A 26,694-nucleotide genomic window follows, 5' to 3' on the forward strand; every position below is an offset into this window, starting at 1 on the left:
TGTCAATTTGCGCATGCGGGACACTTTTGGGTCATTTTCCGTTCATATTGGAGATCGCATACAAGTCTCATATAATTGGTAATGTGAACGGCCTAACAAAAAAATCGGATTTCACAACAAATCGGATATGGGTCGTTTCAGGTTGCAGTCTGAACGCAGTGTAAGAGCGATGTTTGTTTCCAGAGCATATACCCAAAACTATTCACGATACAGATTTGTAACTTGGTATACATGTTAACAAGGTGATGTAGATGTGCCTTTTCATACTAAGAAATTTGAGACATTTTTATTTTTCAATGTTTCCATGGAAACAATTTCAGATTTAGTCTCTCAGGTTAGTCTTAGGGATAGGTTTTGTTTCCGGAGCAGAACTTGAAAACTACGAGTGGTATGCATGGTTTTCCCCAAAGCGTTTTAGTGTATCGGGCCCGATACGCTTGCTCTGCCTGCCAATACGCTTAGTCGCTTTAGTTAAAATCCGATACGCTTAGATTTATACCGAAACGTTAAATTTCCTCCTCACAAGTAACTAGACACATAGGAGAGCAAATAACAGATCCATTTACATACTGATTGATATTTGTGTTAAACAAGCCGTCTTTTTTCCAATGTTTGTGTTGATTCTATCAAAGTAATATGTCCGCGTGGTATGATGTAAACAAACTGTAATCTGTTGGCTTTGTCAAGATCACGTGTTCAAACCGTCCAATAAAAACATCGAAAGAAAACGTCAGACATCCCGGAAGTTTCCGATTCATTATAAGCGATCTCATTGGCTGCTGATGTTGTCCCCCACCAGACGGACAAAGCCGACTGATTTTAATCACAAAAGTTTGACCTAGTCTATTATCATTATGGCTTCGATCAAAGATTGGTTGACTAAACGTCAACAAACCCACGTGAGTGATGGCGCACAAAACCAGACAACTGTCACGACAACGAAAACGTCGTCAATTTTGATCACAGCGACTGGCTCAAAAAGTACTTGCTGGACAATTTGATCCACATCAGCATGGATGACAGCGAGACGGACTATGAGAGAGTCACCCAACATTGGGCCGAGCAAAAGCCAAAGAGAATTAATCTGCTTTAAAGGAGGAGAAAACTCAATTCATTAGTTTGGGTTTGCAGAAAGATTATGTACTTATAAACACTCTCACGAACTGAAGTTGTCCAAATGTGTCAAATACAGCATAATTTCAAATAATAATCATAAGCATTTTTGGCAGTGTGATGTCACTGGGATCCATTTAACAAAAGGCGGCTCCGGATTATTCTTTTGTTAAAGGCTCGCAGTGACCTCACACTGCCAAATACGCTTATCGTTATTCGCAATTATGCTACATTTGACACTTAACAAATTCTCTTCATGAATGTGTTTTATTAATACATAATCTTTCTACAAACTTAAAGGTATGAATTAAGTTTTCTTTTCCTTTAAACATGTTTTAATCTTAATCTAGTCCATTTAATAAAGTGCCAAAATTTAAACTTTATAATATGCAGTTTGCTTACTTTTCTTTTCAGTGCATCTTAGTTCTACATATATTACGGTAATTGCATCCGAAACATTCTAAATCATTACAGTTATAGTAATACAGCAACTTATTTTAAGTTCTGAGGCTCAGATCCCTTTGTGATCAACAGGAGGTCATGATGATCGATTCTCTTCACTGGATTGCATAAGATGGAGCAAAACCACTGTTCATATTTTCATGCACATTTTTGTTACAACACTACTTGATTAGAGATAATTAAGGGATCCCTGTAGATTTTCAATCTATCGTACACCTCAGTAATCTATAACAAAACAGTTTAACTTGCATGTTGAACTTTACGGTGAAATTTCAAATGTGTATACGTTAATACTATTTAGGTCAGAAATCATTGAAACACTGGTAAAATCGATCCTATAATCATGTATCTAAAACCTCTGAGACCCTGAAAATGCACCGGAGAGCATCTATTTTCAAAAAATTTTACAAGGGGGCATGCCCCTGGACCCCCCCAGTTTTGCTTCGCACCGTTGCCTGTGTATTATCATGCCAGAATTTAGGGCTTTAATTTTTTTCTGGGGAAAACACTGGGATGGTCTTGAAAGTTGGTATGATGAGTAGCATGTTATAGATGCACAATGGTGTAACATAGGGAAAAAAGTTAAAAATTCAGGTTTTGATTTTATGTACTGAAATAACTATTAGGCACAATTTTTACAATATCTATATGAGTGATTCCACACTTATGGGTACTGAAATGGGGACATGAACTTATTTTTAAAAATTCACCTAAAACCATTTCTTTTTTTTTTTACCATCAGGTCACAAAACATGTAATCTTTAATGAATGATATGTTAAAAGATAACTTTAATTTTCTGAGATGTAATAAAAACATATTTATATGCCAAAGTCAGAACGTAACAGAAGTGTTGTGGACATATATATTCTCAATTTTAACAATGTAGAATTACTTTCTGAAACATAGGAAGGTGATGTTTTAGCAAATATAATTAATAAACATGTGTAGTAGAATAAACATACACATTCTTTCAATAAGATTAACATGGTATAGAGCTAGATTGTAATTTGTAACAGACGCGAGATGGACAATCGTAACAGAAGTAATGTAACAGACATCATTTTGGAACTCATAGGCTTGACTTTGGCATGTAAATATGTTTTTATTACATCTCAGAAAATTAAAGTTATCTTTTAACATATCATTCATTAAAGATTATATGTTTTGTGACCTGATGGTAAAAAAAGAAATGGTTTTAGGTGAATAAGTTCATGTCCCCATTTCAGTACCCATAAGCGTGGAATCACTCATATAAATTAGTTGTTTTTACCCATTTTAACCTTGAAATCAGCATTTTAATGATTACCCATAATACATTGTTTATCGCGCTAAAACAAGCAAAAACGTCATAAGACAGTGGAAATACTACCTTTACTACCTTCACGTGGCGTCTTTCTCGATCGCACGTGCCTAGAAGCGTACCTTCTAGAACATTCCTGGGTGGTCACGGACTGTCACGTAGCCTAGTTCGGTTGTGAAACTCGCTAGGATGGAGTATTTTCGCGAGTTTAGTGGCAAACTTTTGCACCGCAATTTCTCTATTCTCGAACTTTGTAACCTGAAACCCTACAAGAAATGTTTCATAATGTTTGGGATTTTGAAAAATGCTTCTAGCAAGTTTATTTCGCTGTATTTTTCCGTGAAACTTGGCATAAATCATCCTTAAGTGATGAGCGTGACATTGTTATTTTGGTCTGGGTCACGGAGTTAGTTGGAAGCGGGAGAAATGAGAGTTTCTCAACTACAGCAGCACTTCTCACCATAGATGGCTGGCGTGTTTCACAGCGTTTGGGATTTACTAAATCGACTAAATCTCTACATCTACTGAAGCTACGAGGATATAAATCACCAGGATTCTAATTTACTGGGTGAGAAGTATTATATATATATTTTTTTAAAGGTTTATTCGCGCTACAAGTCCATGAAAGTTGGAATTGTTCGTGAAGGGGTTAGTTAGATTTTGGTAGCATGACGCGCACAACAAGCAAAAGAAAAAGCAAATTTTCTTCCGAATTTCCTTGCTTTATCAAAATTATTTTCTGATACATTAAAAGACTGTGCTTATAATATTTAAGCGATTTTTTATTATAGAGAATATTTGATCAAAACTTTCAAAACAGCATTCAAAGTGATTTTTCACGGGTGTAAATGTTACGCGTGACGTCCATAATTACGTTAAATTTTAAGAACTAAAATTCTGTTAAAAATTCTAGATTTGTGCTATCATTCTGGGGTTTTGCTGAATAATACTTTAGGGAGTTCTCTTACAATGCTGAAAATTCAATGAGTTTTGGTGAAATTCTAGAAAAGTTATTTACATTTTAACGCGCCTGATAGCGATTGTGCTCACACAGTGTGCTACTCATATATATGTGTTAAGTAATGTACACATGCCTTTTGATACTAAGAAATGTGAGAAATTTTAATTGTTTAGCTCGGCTGGACCAGAGGTCCGGTGGGTTTATGCCACGGGCTGCTGAGGTCAGTGTAAAGAGGTGTAGGGTTGGTTTCCTGCAGCACAACTTGAAAAATGTGACAAATAATATCTTGAAACTTGGTATATAGTTGGTATTTGGGGGGGGGGTATAGATGACTGGGTTTTTTTGTTTTGTTTTTTAATTTCCTTTCCCTTATTGAACATCCGTGTCCACCAGGTAACTACAAATTCACATTTAAATTTTATAAATTTAAATGTGAAAACAAACAAACAAAAACACATTTATATATATATATATATATATATATATATATATATATATATATATATTAGTGCTGTCAAGCGATTAAAATATTTAATCGCGATTAATGTCGCAACTGTCATAGTTAACTCGCGATTAATCGCAATTTAATCGCACATTTTTGTCACATGAAAAACCATTGTAATTCTCTTCTCAGCATAAAAAAGTGAATGGGCTTGCTCACCGTTCGAACTACGGGGGTACTCGGGGGATCCGAGATTCCCTGAAACAGAAATGAGATTCCTTGAAAACATGATTTGGGAAATGTTGGGGGGAGTCTCTAAAATATTGGCAAAATGATGTTTATTGACATAGCAATCGTGTGTAACGGGAAGCATTTGCATATCCGAAGTGTTGTGTTTACATCAAAGATAAAATAAACCGATATGACAACGACTGCTGCTGCCAGGTTGGGGACACAAACTAGTAGAAAGGAAGTGTGCCAACAGTGGAGATCCGCGCGATGGAGATCCGCGCTCTGAGACAAGCGCAAGCACCCCCCCAAGGGAAAAAAAGGGACCCCCCGAAAATATTGGCATAGTTTGAACACTGGTTGTACCAATGTTTTTTTTTTTTATTGCAGAGCATAACACGTCTTGTCACAGCCACTGCAAAGTCGGGCTGGAGCCACCGATGGGAAAACGAAACCTAAGCCGAGGACCGTGGCTCTTCGTCCCGAGGCGCGGGGCTCACGCGCCCTGCCCGCGCTGGTTCTTTGGGGGGAGGGCAGAGGACTCTGGCTGTGCGGGGCGTGGCATTACAGTCTAGCTGCTATCGTTTTTCTAAGCAAAGTCTCTGTTCCAAGTTCCTGGCAGTTTCAAAAGCTTATGAAAAACCTACATCATGTCACAGAGCGTTAATCTCGCGATAAAAAAATTATCGCCGTTAAAATTGAGTCAAGTTAACGCGATAATAACGCGACATTTTTGACAGCACTAATATATATATATATATATATATATATATATATATATATATATATATATTAATCCTCAAATGTATATGATATGATTCGACTACAGTTAACCTAATGGCTAATGTGAAAAAGCTGTGCACACTACCCTGACAAAAAGAAAGGAACAAAACAAACCACAGGAGAGACATTAGGACACTGCAGAGACCACACTGCTTGCATATTCGGTTACATTACATAGGCCTCTTGACTCTTGTCTCTTAGAAAGGTAACTAAATACAGCAGGGCTCTTTGACGCAATGACACCCACAGGAGCACTTTGCTAGCCAACCGTGTGTTGAGAGACTTAGAATTCACATCACTTAGTTGTAAGGATGACGCAAGTCAGGTCAATGCAGTGATGGGATAAAATACAGAGTTTCCAAGAAAAGAAAAGTTAAACATATTCAAGACCAAATTTAATGAACTAAATTACGTTGATGCATCATCATGCTCAATTTTTGTGTGTCACAACAACAAGAACTCCATTCAACCTCCATTTCAACATGGGTTCCGAAGAGGACTTTGTTGTGAGACTCAGGTGATTTCACGAGTGATAAAAGATACTTAACAAGCATGGTCAAGCTGACGTTGTCTTTTTAGACTTCGCTAAGGCGTTTGATTCCGTCCCACACCAGCGGTTGCTTGGCAAAGCTGATTACTATGGAACTTTGCTTCAAAGACTTGAACGTCGTCAGCAGTGTTGTAGTTGAGTCACTAAACCTCGAGTCCAGTCTCAAGTCCCCAGTATTCAAGTCCGAGTCATTAAAAAAATTGCAAGTCCAAGAACAAGACTCTAACCGCACCATTTAACGGTGCTAAAACAACCACCGTCAACATTAGTTTGTTCCTGAACATGACGTATGAACAGGTGAATGTGCTTCTCTTTGTCAGGGAGTGTGAAGTATTCTGTCAGAGATGGTTGGGAGACGGATGTAAGTGCAGAAGGTGTGTTTATTAATACAAGTGAAGACGGTAAACAATCCAGAACGGCAGGCAAAATCGTAAAACCGTGAAACAAGCAATAGGTCCAGCAAGGCACAAACAGGCTATCGTAGACTCGACAGAATCAAAGATGAGAAACAGGAAATAAGGGATCAGGAAACCAAACAAGGAAACAAGGCTCAGTAATGTGTCAATACTTCGCAAAGTGTGTTTTCACAGTTTTTATATAGGCGTGCTGATTGCGCCTTAATCCTGTGCAAGTCGTTTACGGTGCACTCATGAGAGTCCGCTTGGCTGTCCGGAGCGCGCCCGAGAGTCTATCTGATGCACACGCCAAGGCACACAGGTGTGACACTCTTATGCAAAATTAGTACAAAATTAATGTAGATATAAATATCTTATGCCAAATTATTATGGCATGTTACAAAAATTAAAGAAAAAATCCACGTCCTTGTCTCCAAACGCAGTTAATGCACAAGTCCGAGTCATCAGTGCTCAAGTCCAGGTCGTCACGAGTCCTTAAAATTAGGGCACAAGTCGGACTCAAGTACTACAAGCCTGGTCACCAGCGTGTAGTAATCAATGGTACTTGCTCCAACTGGTCTCCGGTTAAGTCTGGCGTTCCCCAAGGAACTGTTCTGGGCCCGATCTTATTTCTTATCTACGTCAATGACCTCCCAGAAGTTACACAATCAATCATCGATAAATCATTTGCTGATGACAGTTATCTATAAGAAAATCGAAACACCTGACGACTGTCATCCTCCAGAAAGATCTTCAACTCCTGGAGGCTTGGGCTTCTCGTTGGTAGATGAGATTTGTGCCAAAAGTGTGTCACACTTTACATATAACATTGATTTACAACAGATATAACATCAATATAGGAGGAGTAAGATTTCATAAGTACCTTGGGGTACACATATTGTGTACAATGAACCGGACTAAACAATGTGAGAAAGTACAAAAGAAGGCAAATCACATGCTTGCTGTCTTACAATGTAATATCCACTCTGCTCCGCGGAAAGTTAAAAAAGGTTCCTACGAAGCCCTTGTATGACCCATCACCGAGTATGCTTGTACAGCCTGGAGCCCTTATACTGCAAAGGCAATCACAACTGTAGAAGCAGTTTGGCCGATTCGTGTTCAACGACTATCAGATATCTACAAGTGTGTCGTCTTTACTTAACGAGCTTCGCTGGCCATCACTTCAAGACACTGACAGACCTTTCTAGCTTTTCCAAGATCCAGTATAAGTTAGTCGATTTACCTTTTCCTGGTGACATGTCTATTAATACCTCCTGCACCAGAAAGACACACTGCAAGACATACCGGTACCTGCTACTCTCGACTTGTACAAGTACTCTTTTTTTTGCTTGCTGCATACCACTATGGAACTGTCTCCCACCTGACGTTGTCGAACACCAAGTTTAAAGGTCATAGGCAACGGTTGAAGGTGGAACGTAAAATATCAACTTTATTTTCTAGAAGAACGACCCAAAAAGCGAATTCAATCTTCCTGGTGTCTAATTTGCACCCTAAAATTGAATGAAATGGTTAAAATATACAGGTTTGCTCACTTTCGTCGTAATACCAAATAATAGCCCTTTTGAAGAATAATTAAACCGCCCTCCCTAGTGGTTTGTTTACATCTCACTTATGCGCACTTTCACCGCCAGGGGATCGTCGTCGTGACGTCATTCAAAGCAAACAGACCGGGAGCAGTTCTGTGCTTACTTGCGAACCGAGCACACGTGTACAGACTTTGGTCATGAGAGGTTGTGTAAAATGTCTGAACGTGATAGCAACTTTGAAGTAGGAACTCTCCAAATTGAATACCGAGAGGTGAAACCATATATGTATGAACCTATGGCTGTTACGAAGCAATCGGTGAATGTGGCTCACTGGTTTGACCGTGCGGCCTCGGAATCGGACAGAGACTCGGCCGACTCTGATCGTGGTGACCCCGGACCTCAACAAGACTCGCGCCCAAACAATTTATCCTGGTAGTTATGATAAATTCCTACTTTCGTCGTAATACCAAATAATAGCCCTTTTGAAGAATAATTAAACCGCCCTCCCTAGTGGATATAGGTAACGATTACTTGACAGTGCGCCGGTAGGCCACGTTAGCCTGCCATCCGCGGCATTATACTATTTATAGCCGACTCTAAGTGAGGAAATATCCCTTTGTCTCATTTCCACAATGACTGTACAGGATCCCTCAGGATTCTTGACTTGTCAATTGAAAGCAAAGGTAAAAATGTTTACCTCCAATCTTCTCCTTTTTGCTTGAGCGTTGCTGGTCCATTTCTTCTTTGACTGCTTGATTTTGTTTCATGTGCACAATCCACTCGCTCTGCCTCTTCTCCTCTTTCGGAAAAAGCCAACCCGCTCGCCCCACCTCTTCTCCTCTTTCGGAAAAAGCCAACCCGCTCGCCCCACCTCTTCTCCTCTTTCGGAAAAAGCCAACCCGCTCGCCCCACCTCTTCTCCTCTTTCAGAAAACGCCAACCCGCTCGTTCCGCCTCTTCTCCTCTTCCGGAAAAAGCCAACCCGCATGCTTCTCCTCTCTCGGAAAAAGGTAAAAACTTGTTCCTGAACCGGTCCCGTTGTGACAGTTCACTGCACAACAATAAGGCATGGTTTTTCTTTGGAAATTCCCAAACGCACGTCTGCACTCAAGCCGAATGGCAATGCAAGTAAACGGAAGTAGACTAACCTCACGCACCGAGTGGTCATGAAAATCGCCGAACAGAAATTAGCCGCGATCCGCACCAACTTATTTTAATTATTAACAATACTTCTTGGGACCAGAAGAAAATTACAGAGGGTTTAACATATAAAGTTTCAAATGTGCATAAATCGAAAACCGTTGCCTATGATCTTTAAGGGCCTAGTAAAGAACGCCAACATACTTGCTGCCAAAGTTTAAACCAACCGGCCATTGCCATGATTAGTACGACTAAAGGCAATTAATGGGACTAAAGAGTGGTTTAAGAACCCCAGTGTTATTCAGTTGGCCCTCTCTGGGAACCATTACAGGTTCTATCATTTTCAAGTAGAACCCTTTTATGGAAGCCTGTTTTTCTGACAGTGCACATGGACAGTCCTGATGCAGCGGCTCAGAGTACAGCGCTTTGCCCAAGGACACTAAATCAGCAGTAATCACCCCATCTAGGACAGGGTGAAATCACGAGATCTTGAGGTCACAGCCAAGCTCACTCACTCTCCCTATAAATTTCCAAAATGTTCTCATGAGGATTATCAGATGACGCGAACATGAAGCAAGTTAACTGTACCTCATTACAGGCCTAGAAATTCATATATTTTTTCACCAGCCAGCTGGACTAGTTACCTTCCAAAGTAACTAGCCAAACAGAAAATCAACTAGCCAAAATTTGTTCATGTATGAATTTTACTTCTGTCAAAAATAACGCAAAAGAGAGTAGTTACCATTGTTCATGACTAATGTGCATTTATTTCAAGACCCGAGTATTTTGATACTGTTGTTAACTACATAAATGAGAACAACACAGAGCACCATAATATAATATCAATAAATAATAATACACTGGAAAACTTGGCAACTTGGTGTACGAGTATTGAAAACAAATATACTTGCTATCATGACTATAGCACCCAAAATATGTCCAACATGCTTTCTGTATTTAACCATTTATGAGAGAGAAAGCATTAGGAACTTCATATTGACTAGGAATCAACTTGACAAAAATTAATTATTCCATAAAAATCGTATCGCAGCCAAGGCCTACCCTGCTCCCACGTTTGCTTATACAGTGGTGCTTGAAAGTTTGTGAACCCTTTAGAATTTTCTATATTTCTGCATAAATATGACCTAAAACATCATCGGATTTTCACACAAGTCCTAAAAGTAGATCAAGAGAACCCAGTTAAACAAATGAGACAAAAAATTTATACTTGGTCATTTATTTACTGAGGAAAATTATCCAATATTACATATCTGTGAGTGGCAAAAGTATGTGAACCTTTGCTTTCAGTATCTGGTGTGACCCCCTTGTGCAGCAATAACTGCAACTAAATGTTTCCGGTAACTGTTGATCAGTCCTGCACACCGGCTTGGAGGAATTTTAGCCCGTTCCTCCATACAGAACAGCTTCAACTCTGGGATGTTGGTGGGTTTCCTCACATGAACTGCTCGCTTCAGGTCCTTCCACAACATTTTGATTGGATTAAGGTCAGGACTTTGACTTGCCCATTGCAAAACATTAATTTTATTCTTTTTTAACCGTTCTTTGGTAGAACGACTTGTGTGCTTAGGGTCGTTGTCTTGCTGCATGACCCACCTTCTCTTCAGATTCAGTTCATGGACAGATGTCCTGACATTTTCCTTTAGAATTCGCTGATATAATTCAGAATTCATTGTTCCATCAATGATGGCAAGCCGTCCTGGCCCATATGCAGCAAAACAGGCCCAAACCATGATACTACCACCACCATGTTTCACAGATGGGATAAGGTTCTTATGCTGGAATGCAGTGTTTTCCTTTCTCCAAAACATAACGCTTCTCATTTGAACCAAAAAGTTCTATTTTGGTCTCATCCATCCACAACATTTTTCCAATAGCCTTCTGGCTTGCCCATGTGATCTTTAGCAAACTGCAGATGAGCAGCAATGTTCTTTTTGGAGAGCAGTGGCTTTCTCCTTGCAACCCTGCCATGCACACCGTTGTTGTTCAGTGTTCTCCTGATGGTGGACTCATGAACATTGGTTAATGTTAATGTGAGAGAGGCCTTCAGTTGCTTAGAAGTTACCCTGGGGTCCTTTGTGACCTCACCAACTATTACAAGCCTTGCTCTTGGAGTGATGTTTGTTGGTCGACCACTCCTGGGAAGGGTAACAATGGTCTTGAATTTCCTCCATTTGTACACAATCTGTCTGACTGTGGATTGGTGGAGTCCAAACTCTTTAGAGATGGTTTTGTAACCTTTTCCAGCCTTTTCTTTTCCAGAAAATATTTTTGCCTACGAGTGGGTCTAGCCTCGCACCATATCAACAAAACACCCCGGGCATCAAATCGTGCCCGCCAATCACAACGCAAGGTTTTTGTTTGGATTCTTTGGGCGGGCTTTTGCAGGAGTGACGACAAAGCTGCGCGACGCTGGAGAAAGCACAACAGGAAAGATGGCTACGGCTAGTGAACAGCGCGCGTTTGACTCCGCTTTGGAATCAGTTTTAGAAGAATTAGACTTGGAGTTTTCGTTGAAACATGAGCAGGAAGAGGCTCTCCGCTCATTCCTTTTCAAATAGCTTTGAAACGGGTCAGTCCATGAAATGGGGTTACCAAAATGTGACATAGAGGGAGTCACTTAAAACAATTTACAACTGAAAACAACTTTTATTTCCATGAAGCATTGACCACATAAGAAAATATAACATAGTTGTTAAGATAACTCCTGCTCTACAATGTATGATAAAATCCATAAATATTTACCCGGTTGCTAATGTAACAAGGACACGAACAAGCTTTTAAAAATAAAGGAAAAATATTGATAAAATCAATTTTTTGCTTTTATTTGCTTACTTTAAACATTAACACTGAATAAGAATTCATTAGAAATATTAGTTCAACATCATAAACACTGAAAATATGAAATACCAGTATTTCACAAACTTCATAAAATCTCTTTAAGATTTGAACAATAACAACAGTCATTAACAGGAAACAGTTTCATCCTATATGGGGTAAATGAGATTATTGAATTCATTACTTTACTTAGTCACACTTATATCTGCACTTCTCTAGCTTAATTTCTTAAAATAACAAGAACTTGCACCCTACTCCACGAAGTTGCGCGTGTAACGAAGACACAAACTTTTCAAAATGTCCCAGAAATGTTTGTTAATATAGGTTAAAAGGTCTCAAAACACAATTTCAGAACAAAACTGTGAGGCATTGTGACTAATGCAGATCCTTTTTTAGTGTTTTATGAATAGATCTGAGAGCGACGAGAGCACGTGTTGTGGTGTGTGAGATCCCGCGAGAAGTTCTCTCGCGTCAGTTCAGCTGACCTAGATTGAGTAAATAGGTCTCGCAGGTTGTGAACGAACCAGGAAGTGAGTGGACGCTAAGTTAGGATGTGAGAAAAAACATTGATAATTTCTTTTATTGCCGTTTGTTTAAATTTCTTTCTACCTACATCGTTTTATAGTATATTCTTCTTTATATTAAAAACATCAATCATGATTTCAACTTGTTTTATCATTTTTTATAAGCCTGGTTTCTAACGTAACACGGTAGGACATCACAATGTTACGTTCACAACCTATTTTTAGTGGATGAATTCGAAGCTAAATAGTTTATAGAACCTTCTTAACTTTATTATGTGAGTGTAAAACTAAATTGCAAGTACCATGAAACTAATTTTATTGAAATTCTCAGAAAGTAATGAAGGTTTATTTAAGCTCAAAGTCAGCAAATATTCCATGTCACAAAAAACGTGTCATCCGTGTCCAGTCACAGGGGAAGAAAATGTTTCACATTTCTTTATTTCAAAAGAAAACTTCATTTTTTTATTTATTTTATTTCTTCAAACAATATTTATGGATAATCTGCTAAATATTTCTTTAAATCATGGAAATTAAAGATGAAATGATTATGGAAACCCGGACCAATGAAAAGTAACATCATTTCATGGACTGACCCAAACATTACTTTTTGATTGTTTCTTATTTTCCCGTTATTTTAAATTTAAGGGAAATTATTTCACCAAAAACCACTAAATAAAAATAAAAACTCTCAAAAACAATTTAAGCAAACCCTTGAAAAACACTTGAAAAAAAAAAGAGTGTATGTTAAGTATGTGGTACAGACTCCAAACTTGTGGTCATTATCTCCAAACTTCTTAATATCTAGAACCTGTTTATTAATTAATACGCATTTTGAAAAATTATTTATTTCAAGGCCTCCCCCACTGCTTTCTGTCGCTCTGACTATGTCACAGCCACTGTTGCGCTGATTGGTCAGAGCGTTGGCCTATACGCACAGAGACAGTTTGAAAGACAGCGGGTTGTTCCTCCCACACCCTTCGGAAATGTCTACGACCGAGACCAGACTAAATATTCACATTCAGTCTGGCTTGCCAGGCTATATACAGATTGTTATTATCCTTAACGATCTTTAGTTGGGTTTGAATGATTGGGTACGATGGCCAGCAAAGTACCTACAAATCAACAGTTCTGGTCGTGCCATTGCTCAGTTGTTGAAACTGATTTGAGTAGTTTACGCCATCTCACTATGCAAACAATGCAATTAAATTTCAAAACAAATTTTAAAAAATACTGGCGCAAAAGGTTATTTTTAAACTCTGAGCAATTGATAGATGTTTTGGGCACAAGAACTGCCCCTGAAGAAGCTTTACTTTCTCAAGATGGATGTCTGTTCCTGGAAGCAGCCAAATAAGGCTGACGGAAAAAAAAATTAACATTTCAAAAAACTGAAAATTTCAAACAGCGATAACTTCTGTTCTATTTAACCTAGGGGGAAAATAAAACCAGTTTTGAATTCAGAACTTCATACTATTTCTTTGGATATGCCACACTCCTTGATCACAACTAGATTTAAAAATGGCCTGTCATTGCTAATGTCAGTTTGCGGGATTGAATGTGGGCGGAGAGTCGCCTCGCACTTACCATATATGGAGCTGTAACATACAATGGTTATGTTAAGGGTTTGGAATAGAGTATATCCTCACATGGTCCAGGTGTGAGCCTGGTTGGACATCTAGCCTGGCCCACATACAATACCGCAGGCTGCAACCACAGGCCTCTCACTAGATTACGCAATTAAGGTCACATCCTACCACTGGAGGTCTGAAGATGTTAGGATGCCACTGCAAGCAGCTGGCAGGTGCAGGCAACATCTGCTCAGCTTCAGATAACGTGTTCAATTCAATATGCCTCAATATGTGATGAATTACAGCAGATGCTCAGCTCAGCGATCTACAAGATGATGAGCACAAAGTTTCTGATGCCAGTATTAGCATCAGAGTTCGAATCTGACTGAGTTGCGCTTGCATGAGATCACGTCCCCAAAAACCAATCAGTGATCACCGCTGCTCTCAAATGACATAATCTAAGGCTAATAAACCGATTTTTTAAAACTTAACGATGAAAAAGACTGATTGTTGACATGGTGAAGGTTTTGCTTGGAGACATTCATTTATTGTTTTATTATGAAAAAGGTCTCAGGCATTTTTTTCTAACTAGTCACAGTTCTTTGCAGAGTGTCTCAGTTCAGGTCAGTCTTCAGGACATGTGAAAGTTTATGCTTTCTGGTTTCTCAGTAAAACAACAAGCTGTTTTTTTGAGAAAGAAAAAGAGAGAGACCCCGAAAAGGTAACGCTGGAACAACTGTGTCACGAGTATACAGTGGTGCTTGAAAGTTTGTGAACTCTTTATAATTTTCTATATTTCTGCATAAATAGGACCTAAAACATCATCAGATTTTCACACAAGTCCTAAAAGTAGATAAAGAGAACCCAGTTAAACAAATAAGAAAAAAATATTATACTTGGTCATTTATTTATTGAGGAAAATGATCCAATATTACATACGTGAGAGTGGCAAAAGTATGTGAACCTTTGCTTTCAGTATCTGGTATGACCCCCTTGTGCAGCAATAACTGCAACTAAACGTTTCCGGTAACTGTTGATCAGTCCTGCACACCGGCTTGGAGGAATTTTAGCCCATTCCTCCATACAGAACAGCTTCAACTCTGGGATGTTGGTGGGTTTCCTCACATGAACTGCTCGCTTCAGGTCCTTCCACAACATTTCCATTGGATTAAGGTCAGGACTTTGACTTGGCCATTCCAAAACATTAACTTTATTCTTCTTTAACCATTCTTTGGTAGAATGACTTGTGTGCTTAGGGTCGTTGTCTTGCTGCATGACCCACCTTCTTTTGAGATTCAGTTCATGGACAGATGTCCTGACATTTTCCTTTAAACTTAGCTGGTATAATTCAGAATTCATTGTTCCATCAATGATGGCAAGCCGTCCTGGCCCAGATGCAGCAAAACAGGCCCAAACCATGATACTACCACCACCATGTTTCACAGATGGGATAAGGTTCTTATGCTGGAATGCAGCATTTTCCTTCCTCCAAACATAATGCTTCTCATTTAAACCAAAAAGTTCTATTTTGATCTCATCTGTCCACAAAACATTTTTCCAATAGCCTTCTGGCTTGTCCACATGATCTTTAGCAAACTGCAGACGAGCAGCAATGTTCTTTTTGGAGAGCAGTGGCTTTCTCCTTGCAACCCTGCCATGCACACCATTGTTGTTCAGTGTTCTCCTGATGGTGGACTCATGAATATTAACCAATATGAGAGAGGCCTTCAGTTGCTTAGAAGTTACCCTGGGGTCCTTTGTGACCTTGCTGACTATTACATGCCTTGCTCTTGGAGTGATCTTTGTTGGTCGACCACTCCTGGGGAGGGTAACAATGGTCTTGAATTTCCTCCATTTGTACACAATCTGTCTGACTGTGGATTGGTGGAGTCCAAACTCTTTAGAGATGGTTTTGTAACCTTTTCCAGCCTGATGAGCATCAACAACGCTTTTTCTGAGGTCCTCAGAAATCTCCTTTGTTCGTGCCATGATACACTTCCACAAACCTGTGTTGTGAAGATCAGACTGTGATAGATCCCTGTTCCTTAAATAAAACCCACTCACTCTTGATTGTCATCCCATTGATTGAAAACACCTGACTCTAATTTCACCTTCAAATTAACTGCTAATCCTAGAGGTTCACATACTTTTGCCACTCACAGATATGTAATATTGGATCATTTTCCTCAATAAATAAATGACAAAGGATAATATTTTTGTTTCATTTGTTTAACTGGGTTCTCTTTATCTACTTTTAGGACTTGTGTGAAAATCTGATGTTTTAGGTCATATTTATGCAGAACTATAGAAAATTCTAAGGGGTTCACAAACTTTCAAGCACCACTGTAACTAATTAACTAACTCACCTCTCAGACAGTTCACAACATTATATCTAAAGCGTTACAATCCACAACATGCTGTTCATTAATAAACTAAACCATGGCAGTCTTCAGCAAATCGATCAGATCAAGTGGAAGAACACACTCAAGACTGTGGTTATAGGACAATAATGTCCACATCAATGTGGCATAGATCATTTCCACAGGGTTTGTTGTGCATTCCTTCCTTCCTATAATAATCACCATGTGCGTACGGGTGGTGATGAGGTTTGACACCGTGTGAGCACGGGTGGTGATGAGGTTTGGCACTGTGTGTGTACGGGTGGTGATGAGGTTTGGTACTGTGTGTGTACGGGTGGTGATGAGGTTTGGCACTGTGTGTACGGGTGGTGATGAGGTTTGGCACTGTGTGTACGGGTGGTGTTGAGGTTTGGCACTGTGTGTACGGGTGGTGTTGAGGTTTGGCACTGTGTGTGTACGGGTGGTGTTGAGGTTTGACACTGTGTGTGTACGGGTGGTGATGAGGTTTGGCACTGTGTGTACGGGTGGTGATGAGGTTTGGCGCTGTGTGTGTACGGGTGGTGATGAGGTTTGACGCTGCGTGTGTACGGGTGGTGATGAGGTTTGACACTGTGTGTACGGGTGGTGATGAGGTTTGACACTGTGTGTACGGGTGGTGATGAGGTTTGGCATTGTGTGTGTATGGGTGGTGATGAGGTTTGGCACTGTGTGTGTACGGGTGGTGATGAGGTTTGAAACTGTGTGCACGGGTGGTGATGAGGTTTGGCACTGTGTGTACGGGTGGTGATGAGGTTTGACACTGTGTGTACAGGTGGTGATGAGGTTTGGCACTGTGTGTACGGGTGGTGATGAGGTTTGGCACTGTGTGTGTACGGGTGGTGATGAGGTTTGGCACTGTGTGTACGGGTGGTGATGAGGTTTGGCACTGTGTGTACGGGTGGTGATGAGGTTTGGCGCTGTGTGTGTACGGGTGGTGATGAGGTTTGGCGCCGTGTGTACGGGTGGTGATGAGGTTTGGCACCGTGTGTACGGGTGGTGATGAGGTTTGGCACTGTGTGTGTACGGGTGGTGATGAGGTTTGGCACCGTGTGTACGGGTGGTGATGAGGCTTGGCACTGTGTGTGTACGGGTGGTGATGAGGTTTGGCACTGTGTGTGTACGGGTGGTGATGAGGTTTGGCACTGTGTGTACGGGTGGTGATGAGGTTTGGCACTGTGTGTACGGGTGGTGATGAGGTTTGGCGCTGTGTGTGTACGGGTGGTGATGAGGTTTGACGCTGTGTGTGTACGGGTGGTGATGAGGTTTGACACTGTGTGTACGGGTGGTGATGAGGTTTGGCATTGTGTGTGTACGGGTGGTGATGAGGTTTGGCACTGTGTGTGTACGGGTGGTGATGAGGTTTGAAACTGTGTGCACGGGTGGTGATGAGGGTTGACACATTGTGTGCACGGGTAGTGATGAGGTTTGGCACTGTGTGTGCGGGTGGTGATGAGGTTTGGCACTGTGTGTACGGGTGGTGATGAGGTTTGGCACTGTGTGTGTACGGGTGGTGATGAGGTTTGGCACTGTGTGTGTACGGGTGGTGATGAGGTTTGGCGCTGTGTGTGTACGGGTGGTGATGAGGTTTGAAACTGTGTGCACGGGTGGTGATGAGGGTTGACACATTGTGTGCACGGGTAGTGATGAGGTTTGGCACTGTGTGTACGGGTGGTGATGAGGTTTGGCACTGTGTGTGTACGGGTGGTGATGAGGTTTGAAACTGTGTGCACGGGTGGTGATGAGGGTTGACACATTGTGTGCACGGGTAGTGATGAGGTTTGGCACTGTGTGTACGGGTGGTGATGAGGTTTGGCACTGTGTGTACGGGTGGTGATGAGGTTTGGCACTGTGTGTGTACGGGTGGTGATGAGGTTTGGCACTGTGTGTGTACGGGTGGTGATGAGGTTTGGCGCTGTGTGTGTACGGGTGGTGATGAGGTTTGGCACCGTGTGTACGGGTGGTGATGAGGTTTGGCACCGTGTGTGTACGGGTGGTGATGAGGTTTGGCACTGTGTGTGTACGGGTGGTGATGAGGTTTGGCACTGTGTGTGTACGGGTGGTGATGAGGTTTGGCACTGTGTGTGTACGGGTGGTGATGAGGTTTGGCACTGTGTGTGTACGGGTGGTGATGAGGTTTGGCACTGTGTGTACGGGTGGTGATGAGGTTTGGCACTGTGTGTGTACGGGTGGTGATGAGGTTTGGCACTGTGTGTGTACGGGTGGTGATGAGGTTTGGCACTGTGTGTGTACGGGTGGTGATGAGGTTTGGCACTGTGTGTACGGGTGGTGATGAGGTTTGGCACTGTGTGTGTACGGGTGGTGATGAGGTTTGGCACCGTGTGTACGGGTGGTGATGAGGTTTGGCACCGTGTGTGTACGGGTGGTGATGAGGTTTGGCACTGTGTGTGTACGGGTGGTGATGAGGTTTGGCACTGTGTGTGTACGGGTGGTGATGAGGTTTGGCACTGTGTGTGTACGGGTGGTGATGAGGTTTGGCACTGTGTGTGTACGGGTGGTGATGAGGTTTGGCACTGTGTGTACGGGTGGTGATGAGGTTTGGCACTGTGTGTGTACGGGTGGTGATGAGGTTTGGCACTGTGTGTGTACGGGTGGTGATGAGGTTTGGCACTGTGTGTACGGGTGGTGATGAGGTTTGGCACTGTGTGTGCACGGGTGGTGATGAGGTTTGGCACTGTGTGTGCACGGGTGGTGATGAGGTTTGGCACTGTCAGCGCTCGAAACTAACGGTGTCCCGATGTCCCGGGGACCATAAAAAAATGTCATCGGGACACAAAATTATCATATCTGGAACAATCCCGGGACAATGGAAAAAAATAGATCTAGAAAAAAAGTTCTACATTAAAGGTGCAGTACAAGATTTTGGAATAACGGTTCCCGCAAGCCATATTTTGAAAAGAAACACTCCCACCCCCCGCGTCTCCACCCCTCCTCCCCCTTATAAAGCCTGAGAAAGCCCGGCTTTATAATGGGTGTCTATTGCGTTACACACCAGTGCAGCTCGTTAAGTTAGAGTGTAGAGAGCTTGGAAAAATAGCTCAAACTTTCTCATTTAAACTGTGTTTTCAGCCCCAATTTTCACTCCACACACACAATTTTCTCAAAAGTAGTAGCCACACTTGTCCTGATTCACACAATGTGTCTACCTGAGCGATAGGATTTACTGTTTTTGAATGAGAAGCCTGAAAGTAACGAGAGCACAGCCGCGCAGCCCCATAGACTCCCATTATAAACGTGGCAGAAAAGTCACTCGTTTTTAACTCGCTCTAGTGACCTCATTTTTTACACTACAGACAAAAAAAATTACATCCGTGTGTTCAGGAGAGCCTTGTGGCGCTCACTGTGAAAGAATTTTGTGAATATCTCCTTCCGTTTTCGTGTAAATCCCCGTTGTTTGGAAGGAGCGCACTGAGAGAATCCTGCGCTCTGTGTGACACTCTGCTCGCTCTCACACACACACCCACACACAGAAGGGACGGGCTGCTCGCGGGCTTCAGTCTGATTGACGTGTCAGTATCCAATCATTTTGAGGTGGTACCTCGATATGATTGGATGGCGTTTTTCCTTTATTTTACACTGTAGACTGGATTAAAATATTTCGTTTTTTGGGTCAAACCTTCTATTGTACTGCTTGCAACATGGGTGTGCATTTCATCCATTGATGTTATGGCTGATGGCTTTCAAAACATCTCTGAATGGGGCAACAGGTATATTACATAAAAATGGATAACGGTAATGGTGAAAATGATAAGTTGGCCTTATAAGTGCCAACAGATATTCAAGGTATAAGTAGATGAAATGAACATAAAAGGGGTCTTATTTTCAGCTAAAGTGTACTGCAGATGTAGGGAGTTGAAACATTTTCTGAATGAGCTAGTTGGCCCCTTTTAAATAAACGGGTATCTATTCATACAATGAGATCGCCAAAGTTTGATAAACTGAAAATGCAATAACTGTAATTTTGAAGTAGATGATGTATAGGACATGTGTCGCTTGTGTCTTGTGACTTATTGTAAAAATGATATAAAGGGTTCAAAATCGCATAGTTACAAATATAATAGTAACTTCATATGATAATATTAACCACTGGTTATTTCAGAGAGGAAAAAAATGGGGACACTATTGCTTCCATTCGGGACAATACAACACAGAATTCGGGACCACTGGGGGACACAAAGAAAAAAAGTTAATTTCGAGCCCTGGGCACTGTGTGTGTACGGGTGGTGATGAGGTTTGAAACTGTGTGTGTACGGGTGGTGATGAGGTTTGGCACTGTGTGTACGGGTGGTGATGAGGTTTGGCACTGTGTGTACGGGTGGTGATGAGGTTTGGCACTGTGTGTGTACGGGTGGTGATGAGGTTTGACACTGTGTGTGTACGGGTGGTGATGAAGTTTGGCACTGTGTGTGTACGGGTGGTGATGAGGTTTGGCACTGTGTGTACGGGTGGTGATGAGTTTTGACACTGTGTACGGGTGGTGATGTGCGCACGCGTGTCCAGGTGACGTGCTTGTGTGTGCGCGTGTCCAGGTGACGTGCTTGTGTGTGCGCGCGTGTCCAGGTGATGTGCTTGTGTGCACGCGCGTGTCCAGGTGATGTGCTTGTGTGCGTGCGCGCGTGTCCAGGTGACGTGCTTGTGTGTGAGCGCGCATGTCCAGGTGACGTGCTTGTGTGCGCGCGCGCGTCCAGGTGACATGCTTGTGTGCGCGCGCATATCCAGGTGATGTGCTTGTGTGCACGCGCGTGTCCAAGTGACGTGCCTGTGTGTGCGCGCGTGTCCAGGTGATGCGCTTGTGTGTGTGCGCGTGCGTGTCCAGGTGACGTGCTTGTGTGCGCGCGCCCGTGTCCAGCTGATGTACTTGTGTGCGCGCGCGTGTCCAGATGATGTGCTTGTGTGCGCGCGTGTGTCCAGTTGATGTGCTTGTGTGCGCGGGCGTGTGTCCAGGTGATGTGCTTATGTGTGCGCGTGTGTGTCCAGGTGATGTGCTTGTGTGCGCGGGCGTGTGTCCAGGTGATGTGCTTCTGTGTGCGCGTGTATGTCCAGGTGATGTGCGTGTGTCCAGGTGATGCGCTTGTGTGTGTGTGCGCGCATGTCCAGGTGATGTGCGTGTGGGTGCGCGCGTGTGTCCAGGTGATGTGCTTGTGTGCGCGCGCGCGTGTCCAGCTGATGTGCACGTGTGTGTCCAGGTGATTTGTGTGTGCGTGCGCGTGTCCAGGTGATGTGCGCATGTGTGTCCAGGTGATTTGTGTGCGCGCGCGTGTGTCCAGGTGATGTGTGTGTGTCTAGGTGATGCGCTTGTGTGTGTGTGCGTGCGTGTCCAGGTGATGTGCTTGTGTGCGCGCGCGTGTATATCCAGGTGATGTGCGTGTGTGGGCGCGCGTGTATGTCCAGGTGATGTGCGTGTGTGGGCGCGCGTGTATGTCCAGGTGATGTGTGTGTCCAGGTGATGTGCTTGTGTGCGTGCGCACGTGTCCAGGTGATGTGTGTGCGTCCAGGTGATGTGCTTGTGTGCACGCGTATGCATGTCCAGGTGATGCGCACGTCCAGGAGACGTGATTGCGCGTGTCCAGGTGATGTGCTTGTGTGCGCGCGCATGTATATCCAGGTGATGTGCTTGTGTGCACGTGCACGTGTCCACGTGATGTGTGTGTGTCCATGTGATGTGCTTGTGTGCGTGCGCGTCCAGGTGATGTGTGTGTGTCCAGGTGATGTGCCTGTGTGCGCGCATGTCCAAGTGATGTGTGCGCGTCCAGGTGATGTGCTTGTGTGCGTGCGCGTCCAGGTGATGTGTGTGCGTCCAGGCGATGTGCTTGTGTGCGTGCATGTCCAGGTGATGTGTGCGCGTCCAGGTGACGTGCTTGTGCGCGTGCACAGGTGACGTGCTTGCGTGCACACGCGTGTGTCCAGGTGATGTGCGTGTGCGCGCGCGTCCAGGTGATGTGTGTGCGCGCACACACAGGTGATGTGTAGGTGATGTGTTTGTGTGCGTGCCTGTGTCCAGGTGATGTGGTTGTGTGCGCGCGCAGGTGACGCGAGTGCGCACAGTTGATGCCTGTGTGTGTGTGTGTGTGTACAGGTGTTTTGTGTGTGTGTGTACAGGTGGTGTGTGTGTGTGTGTTTGTGTGTGTGTGTGTACAGGTGATGTGTGTGTGTACAGGTGATGTGTGTGTGTACAGGTGTTCTGTGTGTGTGTGTGTGTACAGGTGTTTTGTGTGTGTGTGTACAGGTGTTTTGTGTGTGTGTGTACAGGTGTTGTGTGTGTGTGTGTGTGTGTGTGTGTGTACAGGTGGTGTGTGTGTGTACAGGTGATGTGTGTGTGTACAGGTGTTCCGTGTGTGTGTACAGGTGATGTGTGTGTGCGTACAGGTGTTCTGTGTGTGTGTACAGGTGGTGCGTGTGTGTGTGTGTGTGTGTGTGTACAGGTGGTGTGTGTGTGCATACAGGTGTTGTGTGTGTGTGTGTGTGTGTGTGTGTGTGTGTGTGTACAGGTGATGTGTGTGTGTACAGGTGTTGTGTGTGTGTGTACAGGTGGTCCGCGTGTGTGTGTGTGTGTACAGGTGTTGTGTGTATGTGTGTGTGTGTGTGTGTGTGTGTGTGTGTACAGGTGGTGTGTGTGTGTACAGGTGTTCCGTGTGTGTGTACAGGTGGTGTGTGTATACAGGTGATGTGTGTGTGCGTACAGGTGTTCTGTGTGTGTGTACAGGTGGTGTGTGTGTGCGTACAGGTGTTGTGTGTGTGTGTACAGGTGGTGAGTGTGTGTACAGGTGATGTGTGTGTGTGTACAGGTGATGTGTGTGTGTACAGGTGATGTGTGTGTGCGTACAGGTGTTCTGTGTGTGTGTGTACAGGTGATGTGTGTGTGTGTACAGGTGATGTGTGTGTGTACAGGTGATGTGTGTGTGCGTACAGGTGTTCTGTGTGTGTGTACAGGTGGTGCGCGTGTGTGTGTGTGTGTGTGTATATACAGGTGGTGTGTGTGTACAGGTGTTCCGTGTGTGTGTACAGGTGATGTGTGTGTACAGGTGATGTGTGTGTGTACAGGTGATGTGTGTGTGTACAGGTGATGTGTGTGTGCGTACAGGTGTTCTGTGTGTGTTTACAGGTGGTGCGCGTGTGTGTGTGTATATACAGGTGGTGTGTGTGTGTACAGGTGTTCCGTGTGTGTGTACAGGTGGTGTGTGTGTACAGGTGATGTGTGTGTGCATACAGGTGTTCTGTGTGTGTGTACAGGTGGTGAGTGTGTGTGTGTATACATAGGTGATTGTGTGTGTGTACAGGTGTTCTGTGTGTGTACAGGTGATGTGTGTGTGTGTGTGTATACAGGTGATGTGTGTGTGTACAGGTGATGTGTGTGTGTGTACAGGTGGTGTGTGTGTGTGTGTGTGTGTGTATACACAGGTGAGTGTGTGTGTGTGTGTGTGTGTATACAGGTGATGTGTGTGTGTACAGGTGTTCTGTGTGTGCGTACAGGTGTTCTGTGTGTGTACAGGTGGTGCGCGTGTGTGTGTGTGTATATACAGGTGGTGTGTGTGTACAGGTGATGTGTGTGTGCATACAGGTGTTCTGTGTGTGTGTACAGGTGGTGAGTGTGTGTACAGGTGTTCTGTGTGTGTACAGGTGATGTGTGTGTGTGTGTGTGTGTGTGTATACACAGGTGATTGTGTGTGTGTGTGTGTGTGTGTGTGTGTGTGTGTGTATACAGGTGATGTGTGTGTGTACAGGTGTTCTGTGTGTGTGTACAGGTGATGTGTGTGTGTGTACAGGTGGTGTGTGTGTGTGTGTGTGTGTGTGTGTGTGTATACACAGGTGATTGTGTGTGTGTGTGTGTGTATACAGGTGATGTGTGTGCGTACAGGTGTTCTGTGTGTGTGTACAGGTGGTGTGTGTGTGTGTGTGTGTGTGTGTGTGTGTACAGGTGGTGTGTGTGTGTACAGGTGTTCTGTGTATGTGTACCGGTGATGTGTGTGTGTGTACAGGTGGTGTGTGTGTGTGTGTGTGTGTGTGTGTACAGGTGATGTGTGTGTGTGTGTGTGTGTGTGTGTGTGTGTGTACAGGTGATGTATGTGTGTGTGTACAGGTGGTGTGTGTGTGTGTGTGTGTGTGTGTGTGTAAAGGTGTTATACACTTGTGTTCAAAATAATAGCAGTCCAACACGACTAACCAGATCAATCACTGTTTTTGGTAGAAATTATATTACTACATGGCAAATAATTTACCAGTAGGTGTAGTAGAATCATAGAAAACCAACAGACCCAACGTTCATGATATGCATGCTCCTGAGTCTGTGTAATCGAATAATTAGGTGAAAGGGACGTGTTCAAAATAATAGCAGTGTGGAGTTCAATTAGTGAGGTCATTCATTCTGTGAAAAAACAGATGTCAGTCAGGTGGCCCTAATTTAAGGATGAAGCCAGCACATGTTGTACATCCATTTCTCTCTGAAAACATGAGAAACATGGGTCGTTCCAGACATTGTTCAGAAGAACAGTGTGCTTTGATTAAAATGTCGATTGGAGAGGGGAAAACGTATACTGTAAAGAAGAAGTGCAGAAAATGATGGGCTGCTCGGCTAAAATGATCTCCAGTGCTTTAAAATGGACAGCAAAGCCAGAGAGACGTGGAAGAAAACAGAAGACTGCCATTCGAATGGATCGAAGAATAGCCAGAATGGCAAAGACTCAGCCAATGATCAGCTCCAGGATGATCAAAGACGGTCTGAAGTTACCTGTGAGTACTGTGACAATTAGAAGATGCCTGTGTGAAGCTAATCTATTGGCAAGAAGCTCCCGCAAAGTTCCACTGTTAAAAAAAAGACGTGCTGAAGAGGATACAATTTGCCAAAGAACACATCGACTGGCCTAAAGAGAAATGGAAAAACATTTTGTGGACTGATGAAACTAAAATTGTTCTTTTTGGGTCCAAGAGCCGCAGACAGTTTGTCAGACGACCCCCAAACACTGAATTCAAGCCACAGTACACTCTGAAGACAGTGAAGCATGGTGGTGCAAGCATCATGATATGGGGATGTTTCTCTTACTATGGTGTTGGGACCATTTATCGCATACCAGGGATCATGGATCAGTTTGCATATATCAAAATACTTGAGGAGGTCATGTTGCCTTATGCTGAAGAGGAAATGCCCTTGAAATGGGTGCTTCAACAAGACAACGACCCCAAACACACCAGTAAGCGAGCAGCATCAGGGTTCAAGACCAACAAAATGAAAGTTATGGAGTGGCCAGCCCAATCCCCGGACCTTAATCCGATAGAAAACTTGTGGGGTGACATCAAAAATGCTGCTTCTGAGGCAAAACCAAGAAATGCAGAGGAATTGTGGAATGTTGTCAAATCATCCTGGGCTGGAATACCTGTTCACAGGTGCCAGAAGTTCTCAGAAACCGTGGTTATACAACTAAATATTAGTTTAGTGATTCACAGGAATACTAAATCCTTAAGATTTTTTCAGTTTATACAGTAAATATTTGGAGTTTGTAATGAAAAATGCAGACACTGCTATTTTTTTAACAGCCCAATGTTCATTTTTCTTCATTTTCTGTAAAGTAATTAAAATATTGATACATTTTTCTTCATGTTTTGATGTAGAATATAATGTGCAGTGTTCCCAATGCATGGAAATAAAAACTATTATAAGGATTTTGAGCTTTACTCACGTTTTTAAACACACTGCTATTATTTTGAACACAACTATATATGTGTGTGTGTGTGTGTGTGTGTGTGTCCAGGTGGTGTGTGTGTGTGTGAGAGAGTGTACAGGTGATGTGTGTGTGTGTGTGTGTGTGTGTGTGTGTGTGTGTGTGTGAGAGAGAACAGGTGATGTGTGTGTGTGTGTGTGTGTGTGTGTGTGTGTGTAAAGGTGTTGTGTGTGTGTGTGTGTGTGTGTGTGTGTGTGTGTATACAGGTGATGTGTGTGTGTAAAGGTGTTGTGTGTGTGTGTGTGTGTGTGTGTGTGTGTGTAAAGGTGTTATGTGTGTGTGAGAACAGGTGATGTGTGTGTGTGTGTACAGGTGGTGTGTGTGTGTACAGGTGATGCATGTGTGTGTGTGTGTGTGTGTGTGTAAAGGTGTTATATGTGTGTGAGTCTGTGTACAGGTGGTGTGTGTGTGTGTGTGTGTGTGTGTGTGTGTGTGTGTAAAGGTGTTATGTGTGTGTGAGAACTGGTGACGTGTGTGTGTGTGTACAGGTGGTGTGTGTGTGTACAGGTGATGCATGTGTGTGTGTGTGTGTGTAAAGGTGTCATATGTGTGTGAGTCTGTGTACAGGTGGTGTGTGTGTGTGTGTGTGTGTGTGTGTGTAAAGGTGTTATGTGTGTGTGAGAACAGGTGACGTGTGTGTGTGTACAGGTGGTGTGTGTGTGTGTGTGTGTGTGTACAGGTGGTGTGTATGTGTGTGT

At 43.0% G+C, this 26,694-nt stretch overlaps 1 protein-coding gene across 4 annotated transcripts in view; it reads right to left on the minus strand.

The window, feature by feature from the left end:
- Window positions 1–26,694, minus strand: part of rab23 (RAB23, member RAS oncogene family) — a 65,212-nt gene that overhangs the window by 20,010 nt on the left and 18,508 nt on the right. For 2 of the 4 annotated variants that reach the window (XM_060925418.1, XM_060925421.1), the window contains exon 2: window positions 4,499–4,537. The exons of the other annotated variants lie outside the window; for them this stretch is intronic. In XM_060925418.1, the coding sequence (XP_060781401.1) occupies window positions 4,499–4,537 (39 nt within the window). The remainder of the gene's footprint in view (window positions 1–4,498; window positions 4,538–26,694) is intronic. 4 annotated transcript variants of the gene reach the window in all.

Source organism: Neoarius graeffei, chromosome 7, assembly GCF_027579695.1.
Source record: "Neoarius graeffei isolate fNeoGra1 chromosome 7, fNeoGra1.pri, whole genome shotgun sequence".
In the NCBI taxonomy this organism is placed as follows: Eukaryota; Metazoa; Chordata; class Actinopteri; order Siluriformes; family Ariidae; genus Neoarius; species Neoarius graeffei.